Raw genomic sequence first — 14244 nt, forward strand, 5'->3', positions numbered from 1 at the left:
AGGGTGGGTGAGGGGGCTGCCCCTGCCCGGTGTTGGAGGAAGGGATGGTGGGTGGCATCAGGCACCTGGCCAGCAGCCTGAGGGAGTGAGCCTGCGGGGCCTCATCACGGAAGGGTTCCTGGCAGAGGGGCTCCCACCCTCAAGAGGAGCAGCAGTGGTGGTCAGACAGGCAAGGTGAAGGCCGTGATGCAGCCCTCCAACAGCATCAGTGTCCAGAATATCTCCTACACCATCAGGTAAGGCCAGGAGGGTGGCATGGGAAGCACTGCCTACCAGGAGTGCTCCAGCCCCAGAGACTGAGGGGAGAGGGGCTGGGACTGGTGGGCTGTGAGTTTGGCTTCAGCCCCAGTGAAAAGGCTGGGATATTGCCAGGCAGGTTGCCTCCTGGTGCTGGGCTCCTGCCTCAGGGAAAGGGTACACAGCCTGAGGGAAGGCAGAGCCAGTCTGTCTTCCAGAGAGAGCTCACCAGTTCTCCTTCACATATCTCTGGAGGAGATACTTCTCAGGGGATGTCCTAAGGTTGTGTGTACCCTTTCCCACTGCCTTTCTTACTGCTGCTGGAGGGATAACGTGAGACCGTAAGAAAATGGACAAGGGGATTAATGGCTGGCAAATATTGACAGTAAATCAAACCTTTCAGTTGTAGTCTGAAAGCCTCATAGCAGTCATTCTGAAAAAGATCTGTTCAGACTTTAATTTGTCTTTCAGATAATTCTGAAGTTAAAAAGTTAAAGTGTGGAGGGAGAAGGAGTAGCAGTTTTTTGGGGTTTTTTGTTTGGGATTTTTCCTCCCAACATTTTTAAATCCTTGCAGGCTTCCATTTCCATCTCAATAATGCAGATTATTCTCTTGCTTTATGCAAAATTTTGAAGTCTTCTCTATTTCTTTTTGGATGTTTTGGGTTTTTTTTTTTCCAAGAGAACGTGTTGGCCCGTGGTGGAACATTTCTTTATATCATAAAAAATGGACTCGGCAAATACTTAAGGATGTTTCATTTCACATAGAGAGTGGCCAGATTATGGGGATTTTGGGAAACTCTGGTAAGTTGTTCCAGTTTTTTGAGAGAAATAAGATTAGAGTTAATACTGGTGACTTCCATAGTGGTGTGAATGCAAATGAGGCCTGTGTTTTAAATAATGAAATTATAGCTGGTTTTTACCCATTTTGTAAAAATGTGGTGCTTAGCTTTCAGAGTTAAATCTTCTGTCACCTAACTCAAATATTTCACTATTAAGTGAATTTATATTAATTAATTGCTAATTTACATATATTCTTCATTTCCCCTTTACTTCTTACCTAACTGCATTTTCAGGACATATTTTTAAAATGTTACTGAGAAAAAAATTACTTTCTTCTTTTCATACTTCTCCATGCAAGTGAGGCTACTGGTCTTGAAGTAATAAAGTTAATCCGATCAAATGGTTAAATTCTTTTGTTGTAAAGGCTCGGGGAAGACAACACTTCTGGATGCAATATCAGGAAGACTGGGACATAAAGACAACTTCTTTGGTGAAGTGTATGTGAATGGGCATCAGCTGAAGACAGAACAGTTTAGAGATTGCTTCTCTTATGTGCCACAGGTTGATTTTTATGTTTACTTTTGTACACTGTCCTTCCTCTCACATAAAGGAAGTTGCTAATGTAATGAAGTAATGTAATCTGACTTTGGTTTTACCAGTAAATTTGGTACAAAGCAGCTAATAAATTGCATTAATGAAAGTTGTGCAAGTGGGGGCAAGATCTTAATTACAACAGCACTGACTGCTTCTCCCTCTTCACCTTCTTTTCCAGAATGACACTTTGTTAAGCTTCCTTACCATACAAGAGTCTCTGACTTACACTGCTTTATTGACTCTCCAGAAATGCTCCAATGACTTCATCAAAAAGAAGGTCTGTATTTTATCATCTTCCACCAGAAAGGCAGACATGATGTCATGTAATGTTTTCACCAGCAGCACTTGCCCACCCATGGGTGTGTTTTACACTTAGAAGGTTTTTTAATCCTCGTTCTGCAAGCTGGGAGAAATCCTGCTGTGAAGTAGGACATGAGCTTTGTGGTGTTCCCCACCTCTGCAAGGGGCTTGTTCTGACTCCACAGGGAATCACTGTCATGTTGGGACAAAACTCCCCCACCCAAAGCTGCAGCAGTTACTGCAGTAGCAGCTGCTGTTGGTATCAACATCAGCTCCTCTTCCCCTCCTGGGACGCCCAGTTCCCTGGGATGCTTAGGGCCATGTGTGCTGTCAAGTCTCCTGGACAGCAGAGGTGACTTTTACACTGCTTTGGCTCCTGTTGGAAATATCTCATTAACCAGAACAGCTCTGAAAAGCACAGGTCTAATAAGCCCCCTGCAAGCTACTTTCTTGATAAAATTGCTTTGTTCAGATCTATTAAAGGATTCTTTTTGGCCTCTGTTAAAAGTAAAGATTAGACATTCCTGACCAAAGCTTTTGCCCTTTATCTTATCTCTTTACCTATCTTCCACTCAGAATTTTGTACTTCCCCATGACTGATGTGCCTTTCTGCTTTCTTATTTTAGAAGCTAGACCAGCACATGCTTCATACCTTAATTTCTTGTCTACCTCTGAACTCTTCATGTCTTAATGTCAACTGAAGCTAAAATTCTACAAATTTCAGAATATATGTAAATAAAATTTATAAAATAATAATAGAAATAATATAATAAAATAATAAAATAGAAATTAAGCCAGATACCTACCAGCTGGAATGGATGAAAGCAGCATATTGGGAAAACCATAGCTTAAAATTGTCTTTTTTTCTCTCATTTTTTCATTTTGGACTGTTCAGTCTTTCTGAATGGTAATTATTTTTCAGGTAGATGCTGTTATGGTTGAGCTGAGTCTCAGCCACATTGCTGACAAAGTAATTGGAAGCCACATTTTTGTAGGAATTTCTGGGGGTGAAAGGCGTCGTGTATCAATTGCAGCCCAACTATTACAGGATCCCAGTAAGTACCACTGCACAGTTTTTCGACTGCAAAGCAGTGTCACTTTTTGCTGCTACCATGGACCTCCATAAACCACTCCAAAATACAAAATAATTTATATTCTGTAATTCAGCAAAAGCTAGCTTAGTAATAACAGAATAGAATTTGCAGTAACTCAGATCTACCATTAATCTGTTTGTAGGTCTTGGAAAGTAGGCAATTTTAACATCTTAAGGACTGTACATAGGTTTAGACTTGCATTTATCCATTTTAAGTCTTTCAGGACTTGCCTTTTCCATGTATGAAATATTGGTTGTGGAGCATTAATTTTTAGTTTATGAGTGTATTAGAGCCATAAAGATGCAATCACTGACCCTTGTAGTGGAGTAGTTGCTATTTGGCCATGTATGTATGAGTGCCATGTACATTCCAGAGCTAAAAATGTAGTCAGCATAGGAGATCTGATAATTTGGAAAAGACATAAACAAAACAGAGTAAATGCTTGGAAGTGTAATAGCCCTCAGCTTGCATTGCCCTTGAGAAGAAGTCAGATATTTATGAATATCACACTTCTGCATGTGGTTGTAGATTTACTGCAAAGAAAAAAAAATCCATGAATGAAAATCACAGCAGAGTAACTTGAAGAATTAGCTACAGAAAATAGGACTGTAAATTTTATCGATTTGAGATAGGTCTTTTAAGGTGCTAGAATCTTATGTAGTGAATATATAGCATGCTTTTATTGGATTCTGGAGTTCTCATAGTGGTTCAGATGTTGTAGGACTGCATACCATGCAGGAGAGAGCATTTAAATAGCAGAGTGAGGTTATAACACAGGTACTGTGTCCTTCCATATACAATATCACCTGTCGAATTATATATGATGATTTTAACATAACTTATTTTTTTCATAATGAATTGTGTGTATATATAAATTTAATTTAGTTTCCAACTTGTAGCTAATTATGTCAGGTTTTAGGCATGCTAAAATTTATCATTATTTTTCTTAGGAGCAGATATACACATCAAATCTATTTTGGTAATTTTCAGATTTCACCTGAACTTAGAAAAAAATATGCTCTTATCCTGCAGTATTTTTTTATGTCTTTATTCCTAGTGATTGAAACTGAACCACTGAAGCCAACTAAAACTTAAAGAATACATCATGTATGCAATATGTATGCATATCCTGCTTCACACTGGAACTCCACATGCAAAGTCATTTCAATACTATTTGCCAAATTAGCTTCAAAAGCAGAAGCTATGACATTTTTTTCCCATTCATCTGTGTTTTAATGCTATTTTTCTTTTCATTTCACAGAGGTCATGCTGCTTGATGAACCAACAACAGGGCTGGACTGCCTGACTGCAAACCAGATTGTCTCACTGCTCTCAGAGCTGGCACACAGAGACAGGATTGTGATTATTACAATTCATCAGCCTCGCTCAGAACTCTTCAGGGTAAGTGCTCACTACTCACTATTTGCCTTTTTTACCAAGATTTTTTGTGCCTTTGTTCTTTTCAGGACAAAAGTATAAGACCCGTGACAGTTGCTTTCAAAGGCTCTCTTCCTTCTTACTGCCCAAGGTTTACCTTGCAGCAGTTCTGGCCCTCTGGCAGTCACAGGACACTTGGAAACACATGGAAACTGCCCTGACTGTGTGCCTGACCTTTGTGTTACACAGCTGCCCAAATCAAAACCACTGGGAGAAGCCATATAAATAAATCCCCATGTGTCTCAGCACTGTAAAAACAGAAAGTTTTTTATCTTTACAGATTAATTTCTCAGTAGCACTTGGCAACTTAAGGCAGATAAAGCCATTATTTGAAATGGAATTGAAAAAAAAAAATCTGCTTTTTTCCTACTTTATGTCAAGTGGATACACCTTGGCCACATGCTAAGGCAGGCCTGCAGGGCTTGAGCAGGGGACAGTGTCCTCCCTTTCCATTCCTGTTTCACACTTTGCTCTTCTGGCACATCCACCACGTGGCATCTCTTCCCTGGCTGACTGAATTGTGTGTAAGTGGCTATGGAGCAAGGAAGGAGTGACAGTGGTGTTGGGGACTGAAAGCCACCCTGGTGCTTGGGCATATGGATCAGTCATAGTTGGTGAGAACCCTGCCCTGGCAAATGTTCACCTGGAGAGCAGTGCTGTTGAAGTCCTGAAACACTTCACAATAATCTTCCCTACAGTCTGGGGGTTGTACAGACTCTTGTGTTAGAAATTAAGTCAGAAGACCACAGTCCCTCCCATTTCTCTTGGGGGATTACTTTTGTGTGCTGCTGTCACTGATAGTTTTGAGACCACTGGTTTTAAGATCTTAAAAATTTTCCATCTTACATAACCACTGAGAGGTGTGATATAAAGGACAAGCTTCATCTGACAGAAATTCACTAAGGAAGTGTGAATGTGTCAAAGCTATTTTTCCTGTCAAAGCATTTTTATTATCAAGACAGTAGCTGTACTCAGGAATTAATGTGCTGCTTCTTGCTCTGTATTGTTAATATATTAATTTTCTCCCCACAGTTATTTGACCAAATAGCCATCATGAGCTTTGGAGAAATGGTGTTCTGTGGGAACCCTATGGAAATGATCACCTTTTTTAGTGGCTGTGGCTATTCTTGTCCTGAGCAATCCAATCCTTTTGATTTCTATGGTAAGTTTTTCTAAGTTGTTGTACAAATAGGGGTTTCCTTTAGACAAACGAGTTTTTCTTCTTCCCAAAATGAATTTTTTTTCCAGAGATAGAAGTGTATTTTTATTTTCCAATTTTGCAAGTATGCTTACCTTGGAGAAGAGCAAGGGCTGAGTCTATGTAATCAGCACTGACACCATAAAACAGCAAAAGTTTTCAGTAGGTCTGAAATATATCAGAAAGGAGTTAACTACTAATAAAAAAGGAATCTCAGCTTCCTGAAGTTTATGGATTCCTGATGGCATCACCCTATGAATGTCTACTGGACACTGGAAAATCAACTTGATCCCAAAACTGTGGAAAGTCCTGTGCTCTTATGGACTCTGATGCCAAGCAACTGAAGATAGTTGTAGCCTGGAGGAAAGTATGTAGAATAAAGACAGGGTAACTGAGGCATCAGTTTTCAGATACACTTAGTTCAAGGCCTCTGAAAGTTTTAAGAGTTGCTAATGCCAGGGTGAGCTACTGGAGGAAAACACAGTTACTTCAAGAGAGGATGCTAGCAAGCTGTTGGCAAAAACTGAAGAGTGCTGTTTTACCAATTCACAATGAAAAAAGTGTGTCAGCAGGGGATGTTGGAAATGAGGATTGGTTTTGCTGTGTACCTGTTCCATGCAAATACATGTTTGAAGAACATATGTATATGTTTGTGTGTATGTATATATATATATACCTACATACATGCATGTTTCTATCTGTCTGTCTATCCTTTTTTAATCAAGTATGTAGGTTGATTTCTGATGATACTAACAGTTAACCAGAGAAATGGACCAATCCAAATAGCTGTATTCACAAACATGGCAAATTCAAAGGAGGCAGTGTTTTTCTATTGTCTAGATGGCATTCTAAACTCAAAGAAGAGAGGATGGTTGTTGACATGAAGCTGGAATGGGATGAAGCTGAAAATACTGGTGTGACAGTGAGGATAATTTTGTCTTCATGAATTTGAATAGTCTTGAAAAGCAGAGATGATTTGAGCTTTAGACCACTTTTTTAAAAGCTTAGTAAAGAGAGTACTGCATTCTTCAAATGTCAACATTTGAATGTGACAAGAAAAGGAAAAAATACAGTTTAGAGCAAAGAATCATCAGAATATTTAGTCTTTGGAAAATTGGTGGTTTATATTTTTTGTGTGATTTAATGATATGAATGAAAGGACAGATTCTGATATCATTTACACCAACAGCAGGAATACAGATCCTAAGTATTGAGTGTAGATTATATTACTGAAATGTCACGTATTGTGTTCATATAGAACTTCAACTAGCCGTTAGCTATTTGGTATAGTGGATAGCTGATATTTTAAAACATATATGCTTGCCATTTATTTTTTGTGTGTGACTTCCAGCAAGTCATACTGGCCAAGTTTTAAAAAGCATGTCTATATTTTTATGTCCATATTTACAAAAGAGATGACTTCATTTTGGGTATGTTTACCATTGGAGACAATTCTGCTGAATTCTAGCTTTCAGGACACAAGCAAAGTACTCATAAGCTTAATTCATGTTTTGAGGACAAAGAATCTTGGACAAGGGTTCCTTTTCTCTTGTTTACTTTGTATTTTGAAGTTGAATATAACACTGGAAAACTGAAATCTAAGGGTGGCTGCACAGTTACACAGTCACGTTGCTTCTAATATAAAGAAGTAGTAAAAGAAACCTTGAGTACTTTCAGTGGACCATTTCTTCTTTGCAGATTTTAGGATAGAGAAAAAGACAAAGAAAAATTAATTGCAAGGGGGGGAGAGGTATGAAGGGGAAGTGATGGGTATGTATAGTAAACATTTTCTAAATTTATAGTGGATCTGACATCTGTGGACACTCGAAGCAAGGAACGTGAACTTGAAACCTACAGTAGAGTTCAGGTAATTGCATCAGCCTACAAAAACTCGGAGATCTTTAGCAAAGTACTGGCAGCCATTGAAAAAACAAAGTATAGGAAGGAGCTGCCACCAATACCATTCAAAAACAAAGACTCACCCAATGGCTTTTACAAATTATGGATTCTTTTACGGTAAGATTTTGTTTTAGTTTTTGTTTGGTTGGGTTTTTTGTTTTGGCTTGCTTGTTTGCTTGCCTTCTCTCTTTCTCTCTTCCTTTCTCTCTTCCTTTCTCTCTTCCTTTCTCTCTTCCTTTCTCTCTTCCTTTCTCTCTTCCTTTCTCTCTTCCTTTCTCTCTTCCTTTCTCTCTTCCTTTCTCTCTTCCTTTCTCTCTTCCTTTCTCTCTTCCTTTCCCCTCTCCCCTCTCCCCCCTCCCTGCTCCCCCCTCCCCTCTCTCTCCCCCCTCCCCTCTCCCCCCTCTCCGCTCCCCCCTCTCCTCTCCCCCCTCTCCTCTCCCCTCTCCCCTTTCCCTTTTCCCTTTCTTTCTTTTCTTTCTTTCAAGAATATTTTTTTCTTATCTACTTATCTTTAGGATTTTTCTACCCATACATGTAAATACACTTTATTACATTTTTTAATCTGCCACTGTACTTGCCACTGCTTTTTTTTTTTTTAGTATTACTTCTTTCTGTACATTGTGTGCATAAGATTTGTTGCAAAAGCTAAATACCCTACCAAAATGTGGTCAGTCATAGCTAACAAGTATATTGTTATTATTTTGTTTCATTATCAGGAGGACAACAAGAAACTTGTCCAGAGATAAGATGGGCATCACCATGCGTCTCCTTCAGAATCTGTTATTTGGCTTGTTTGTAGCATTTTTCCTTCTTAGACTAAGGAATGACCTGGCAAAAGGAGCTGTGCAGGACCGTGTGGGGCTTATCTACCAGTGTGTGAGTGCCCCCCCCTACACAGGGATGCTCAATGCTGTTGCCCTTTGTGAGTTTCTGTCCTGTGTTACCTGCAGCAGCAGGTATTGCTGCTACTCTTTTCTAAGTAGGAGAAAGTCTTTTTTGAAGGCAGTCATTCAAAGGTGAAGCAACAGAAAGCTTCCCAACACAGAAAAAGATTAGCCCACCAGAGGGGCTCCAGGTTCACTGGGCTTAATGAAGGAATATTCCCTGATCCCTTTCCTGTCCCTTTTGCAGCTGGATTGTGTACAGAGGCTTTATCCTGAACTGTGCAAGACCCCTTACCTTGCCTGTGTGTAGCATTTATAAAGGCAAGGCAAAGTCAAGGTCTTTAGTTAACATCTAGAGTGAGATCAAAACCAAAGATGTGGAAAGGACAAAAGTATAAAACAGCTTTGACAGTAATTAAGGCTACTTAGATAGATCTAAGAGTATTATGTGATGATTATGTTTTGCTTAGAGGATGTTTCTCTTAGAGCTGCCATACTAAGGCCAACACTAGATCCTATTTACAGCCCTAAAACCTGTTCTGCTCATCTGCTGCTTTCATCACCTTGGGTTCAGAGGACCTCAAGAAATTATCTAGTGATGGCATTTTTTTAATGTATTTAATTTGTATCTGCAAAAGCAGAAGGCTGTCCTGCATGCTGCCTTCTTAGGCCTCTTTCATGAAGCTTCCCAGTTTTTGCAGTCTGCAGGGAGCAAGTTTTTCATTTATAGTGGGGGGAAAGGGTGATCAGGCTGGTTTAGATAGAATGTTTCTGATGTATTTCCAGAGTTGTCTTTTACTTCAGATTGGTTTTGCTAGCAACAAGTCTAAGTCTCTTTACTCACTGGTGATTAATTTATTTCTTATACATTTAATCCAGTTCCACCTTTACGTGCTATCAGTGACCAAGAAAGTAAAGATGGCTTGTATAAGAAGTGGCAAATGCTTTTAGCTTACATAGTACATTTCCTGCCCTTCAGTGTCATCAGCGTGGCAATTTTCAGCACCTTTATATACTGGTAAGCACCTGTACCATCTATTGGATTGTTATTTTGTCATCCATTTCAATTGTCATGCCAGCAACAGGCCTCCTGGCATGTCTTCCTGCTGCTCTCTCTCCGAATGATTGCAGAGAAAGCTTAAGGGAAGTGGACAAAATTTTAACCTTTCAGACTGTGTTAAAACACTTTATAAGTGAGTAAGTTAGCAGTTCTCTAAGTAACTTGGGAAGTTTTAATGGGCCTGGAACATTTTATCATTCTTGTGTCATACGAAAAGCAGGATGTGTCATTTTACACTACATTTAGAAAGATAGGAAATAAAGAGTAAAAAAAAAAGTGAGGAGTACAACAGTGGCTATACAACCATAACAAAGCTTCATGTTTCCTGGGGTTTAGCTACAACATATGGAAGTGATGAGATCTGGATCCCTCTCTTCCAGTCTCCAGAGAAAGGCTCTGAAGTGGGTTTCTGATAGTGGGATAAAGTGTTTGAGTGTAAAACTTGCTTTTTTTCACTTAGTACATTAATTTTCTTGCATCATTGTGAAGTAGTAAAGCAGGATGTGATGATGAAGTATTGTTCATTGCCCTATCTATGGTGTATGTCTGATTTTCTTTTCTGTTCCATTCGTGTTCCACTTTCCACTTGTTCATTCTAAATTTAGTTCAGCAGTCCATGGTTGCTGGCCAAAGCTAATAGCTTAGGAACAATTTTTGTCCTTCAAGCTTTTTCTGGGGTTTTTGTTGCCCTCACTATAAAAGGGGTAGTGTGTAGTGCACAGAAGTTCTGTTCAAGCAAGGCTATCACTCTCTTTGTCCTCTTAGCTACCTGAGCTTTTATTTCTGCAAGGTCTCAGTGCTGCCAACTTCAGGCAGTGCTCCCTGAGAAGTCCTTTTTCACAGAAAACCAGAAATTACTACTCCTCCTTAAGTGTTTAGAGGATGCACTGTGCTCACCTTGCCGTATCTGCCTTCCAGTGAGCTGGTTGTTGCCAACAAGGCAGCTATTTGGAAAGCACCTTTCCAGGCTCAGTTGTGGAACTGCCGAAAATCATGAGCCTCTGCTTGTCATGCTCACTTCAACAGGAAATTCATAGGGGGAGAGACTTGGCCCTTGTGCTTTGTTAGCTTCAAACACAATCAACGATAAGGAGTGTGGTTCCAGGTAATGGATAATATTTCCAGATATTGGTTTCCACATATCTTTGTTACCTCCTGGTTGTTTGGAAGCCATTACTGGTCTGTCAGAGTGATTTTTTTTTAGTGCCCGTAGACCTCGTAGGGAAAGCAGTTTCTCTGTGAAATCCTAAAATGAGGATTATATCTGTGCAGGACTAAATGTTCCTGGATGAACTAACTTTTGGGCAGGTTATTATAGCCTCTGGTATGTGTTCTTACAAGCTGTTTCTCTCAGTTTGTGTTTGTAGGGTGAGATGCTTTCAGTCAGGCAGACTCAAACTCTTACCTGATCAGACAAAAGGCTGCTCTGTCCAAGAGCAAATACAGACACTTCTGCAATCAAGTAAATGTACTTTGGTTATGCAGATTTTCTTAGTGAAAGATGCCTCTGGGAGATGTTTCAACAGTTTGTATTATCCTACCATTCCCTTGCTGCAATAGTCTCTTTTCTGAGCTGTTTTATCTTCTCTTTTAGGCTTTCTTCTCTTCCTATTCTTACCTCAGGTTTACCAGTCTGTGTCTGAACAGCTCAGTGTGAAGTATTAGCACACTTCAGAGAATGTGGTACTTCTATGCTAGGTCTTTGGAGAGCTGTTTCCTCTGCAATATGTGATTAAAGGTTGTTAAATACCTGCTAGATCGTTGCATATTTAATACTTGAAGTCAATGTTCTGTCATCTATTTATAACAGAGATCATTTTAGTATTATATGCAAAAAACACTACAGAAAACATGAAAGATTAATATTTCTATTTTTAGACCATGTTTGAACATGGTGGATTAAAAAAAAAAAGACATGGGGCCTTGCATTGAGCAATAAAAAAAGAAAATAAAATGTTGAATAGCTGCTTATTAGCTAAGCAAAGCATGCAGTCTGTACCATAAGGGAATTTTGGTATGAGTATTTTGGAAAAAGAGTAATATTTCACTACATAATAAAAGGTTTTGTCATCTGTCATATATGCTATAAGGCTGAATTAAGTTTGCCAAGCAATTTCTGGCCTCTCCTTAACTTTATAATCTTTAGTACAGGTTGGCAGGGGTTGATTTTTTTTTTTCCTTAGGTGAGCTAGGGAAAAGCTGGGAACAGCATGTTGAATTAAAGGGTGCAGGAGTATGTAAGAAATTGCATTTGGATGAATTACTTGGGTGGTGAATTCAATTAGCCTTCCATTTAATTGAGTCTATCCATTTTTGCATTTGAATACACAGTATCAGAATTGCAAAATTCCATCTGTTAATTATCTGCATAAAGATGTTCTTTAAACGTGTGACTTACATAAATAACTCCTATTTCACAGACTCTGAAAGGAGGAGGATGTTCATTCAAGAGACTGTAAAAGCCACAGTAGTTATCTTTCAAGAACACGGATTTCTGCTACAATTACATCCTCACATGACTTGCTTTCATCTAGGTGGGGGAAACAGTGTATCTGCACTTACCCCACGATATTAAGTGGGGGTCTTTTATGTTAAGGTTCCAAAGAGAATCCTAGGTGTGAAGGCATGAACTGTTCACTTAATGACCTGTAACTGAAAAAACAATAAATTAAAAGAAGAATAAAAGCTATGTTCCAAGTTTAGTATCCAAACACTGTTTTTAAATGTTTTGCTCGTTTAACAGGACGACAGGGTTGCATCCTGATGCTTCCAGATTTGGAATTTTCTTTGCTGTTGTATTAGCATCTCATATAATTGGTGAACTACTAACACTGATTTTGCTTGGCGTGGTTCAAAACCCAAATATAATCCAAAGTGGAGTGGTGCTGCTTAATTCAGCAGGCGTGGTAGTGGGAACTGGACTAGTAAGGTATGAAGAAGTTTTATTTCATTATGGTGTTAATGTTAAAATAATCTACCTATAGAAAAGTTTCAGGAACAATCTGTATTGCTGAAACACAGTAATGCACAGGTAACAGTGGAAAGAAAGTGCAGCTGTTACACTTCAGAGGTGGAAATCAAGCACATGTTAGACCTTCTGCTAAAAAGACACAAAACAAGACAGTTAACTTTAGGTATCAACAAAGATAGTAACTTTTTTTTCTCCACTTTTTTTGCAAATAAATTAAAGGTGAAACTGAGCAACTGCTAGAGCTTACCAGGTATTAAACACTAGGAATGACGGGTTTAAAAAAAAGTTACTCTTAACTTATTTCTTATTAGTGTTACACTCTAGTTAAGTCATTAAAATTTTCAGACACCTTTTCTGTCTGTGCAGACTGAACTACATAAAAATAATAAAGTAGCTTAGCAAATGTGGAGGAAAATTCTGATCTACAGGCTCTATAACTGTGCAAATAGAGGTTTTCACATTCTAACTGCATGAACTTGGAAGTTTTCCTCTTGCATTTGTCAATACCAAAATGCAAAATGTATCTGAACAAGTTACTGACAAAAAAGTTTTCTTGATGTTGAGAATCTATGGTAACCTGAGATCTTTCCAATGAAAATGAAGTCAAGGTGATGTCAAATTGTCCTCAAGAAAAGCAAGAGTTCAAAAAGCTCATGATGCTTTGTCTCTTCAAAGTAGGTCTCAGCTAATACTTGCTTATCAAATTAAACTAAATTAATACCTAATTAATTTGGGTTCTGTCAAGTTTCAGAAAAATGTTTACAGTGAGAAGACAGTCCTGCTACCATATTCTAAGACCTTAATGATAGTTAAAAAAATATATTAGAGTGGTTTCTAACCTTATTCTACAGTGTAGTCATTGCTAATTAATATTGTGAATCTCCTTGGGGACTGAACTTCATATTAAAAATAGCACTGAGGCTTGGGTTGGGGTTTTTTTCTGTGAATTTGTTGTTTAATCATAAAGTCTTGCAGTGTTTTAGGCAAGAGAATTTCCCAGTCCTGCTGAGTTATGTTGTTCCAAAATTTCATATTCTGTTTTTCTCATCATTCTTTGGTTCCTTTTGGCATTGTTATTGTTGTTGCAGTGAACTGGCATCCAGCCTTTTCTGGTTTTGAAGATGGAGTAGGGGGGTAGCAGTTTCTTACTTTGGAAGCAGCAGTTTTGTGGCTAAGGTTTATATTGGGTCCTGTCAGGTTCAGTTTATCACTGCAATGTGAATAGCAAACAACTCCATAGAATTACTTGTGACTGTCTGTAAATAAGTCAGGGCTGAATGTTGTGACACTGTGCTCAAGTCAGAGACAGCCTTCATGGTTGTCTCCTCGTTTATCACTTAAATGGCCTTCATCTTAGGAAGCCCTACAGGTACAGCCAAAAACTGTTTCTGTAACAGGCTATAACCAAAGGTGACAGCTTGTTTTAATTTGGGGTGGAATTGACCCTTGGAGTGCAGCAAAACCTAATTAACTTCTCTGTTTCTTTAAGGACAATTGAAGAAATGCCAACACCTTTTAAAATACTCAGTTACCTCACCTTTCAAAAGTACAGCAGTGAAGTTCTTATAGTCAATGAATTTTATGGCTTAAACTTCACATGTGGTAAGTATTTTTTTTTTAAAAAAGGCATCCTTTAAATAGCCATTGTAAATAGTTTTAATGAGATGTCATTGCTTGCTTTCCTTCTCCATACAATAAAGTTATATCTTGCTAAGAGAAAGGTAACTTGTGAGTTGTTAAAAAAAGCTCTTGAATTAGCAAGTATTATAACACCACATCAGCAAGCTA

General features: G+C 38.7%; 1 protein-coding gene across 1 annotated transcript in view; it reads left to right on the top strand.

The window, feature by feature from the left end:
• The window catches only part of ABCG5 (ATP binding cassette subfamily G member 5), a 15476-nt gene continuing 1232 nt past the window's right edge, over positions 1 to 14244 (top strand). The window contains exons 1-12 of the mRNA XM_030446840.1: positions 1 to 236; positions 919 to 1040; positions 1444 to 1580; positions 1792 to 1890; positions 2836 to 2968; positions 4269 to 4408; positions 5477 to 5606; positions 7445 to 7658; positions 8258 to 8463; positions 9305 to 9443; positions 12229 to 12414; positions 13946 to 14058. Coding sequence (XP_030302700.1) covers positions 187 to 236; positions 919 to 1040; positions 1444 to 1580; positions 1792 to 1890; positions 2836 to 2968; positions 4269 to 4408; positions 5477 to 5606; positions 7445 to 7658; positions 8258 to 8463; positions 9305 to 9443; positions 12229 to 12414; positions 13946 to 14058 — 1669 coding nt within the window. The 5' untranslated portion in view covers positions 1 to 186. The remainder of the gene's footprint in view (positions 237 to 918; positions 1041 to 1443; positions 1581 to 1791; positions 1891 to 2835; positions 2969 to 4268; positions 4409 to 5476; positions 5607 to 7444; positions 7659 to 8257; positions 8464 to 9304; positions 9444 to 12228; positions 12415 to 13945; positions 14059 to 14244) is intronic.

This window comes from Calypte anna, chromosome 3 (assembly GCF_003957555.1).
Source record: "Calypte anna isolate BGI_N300 chromosome 3, bCalAnn1_v1.p, whole genome shotgun sequence".
In the NCBI taxonomy this organism is placed as follows: domain Eukaryota; kingdom Metazoa; phylum Chordata; class Aves; order Apodiformes; family Trochilidae; genus Calypte; species Calypte anna.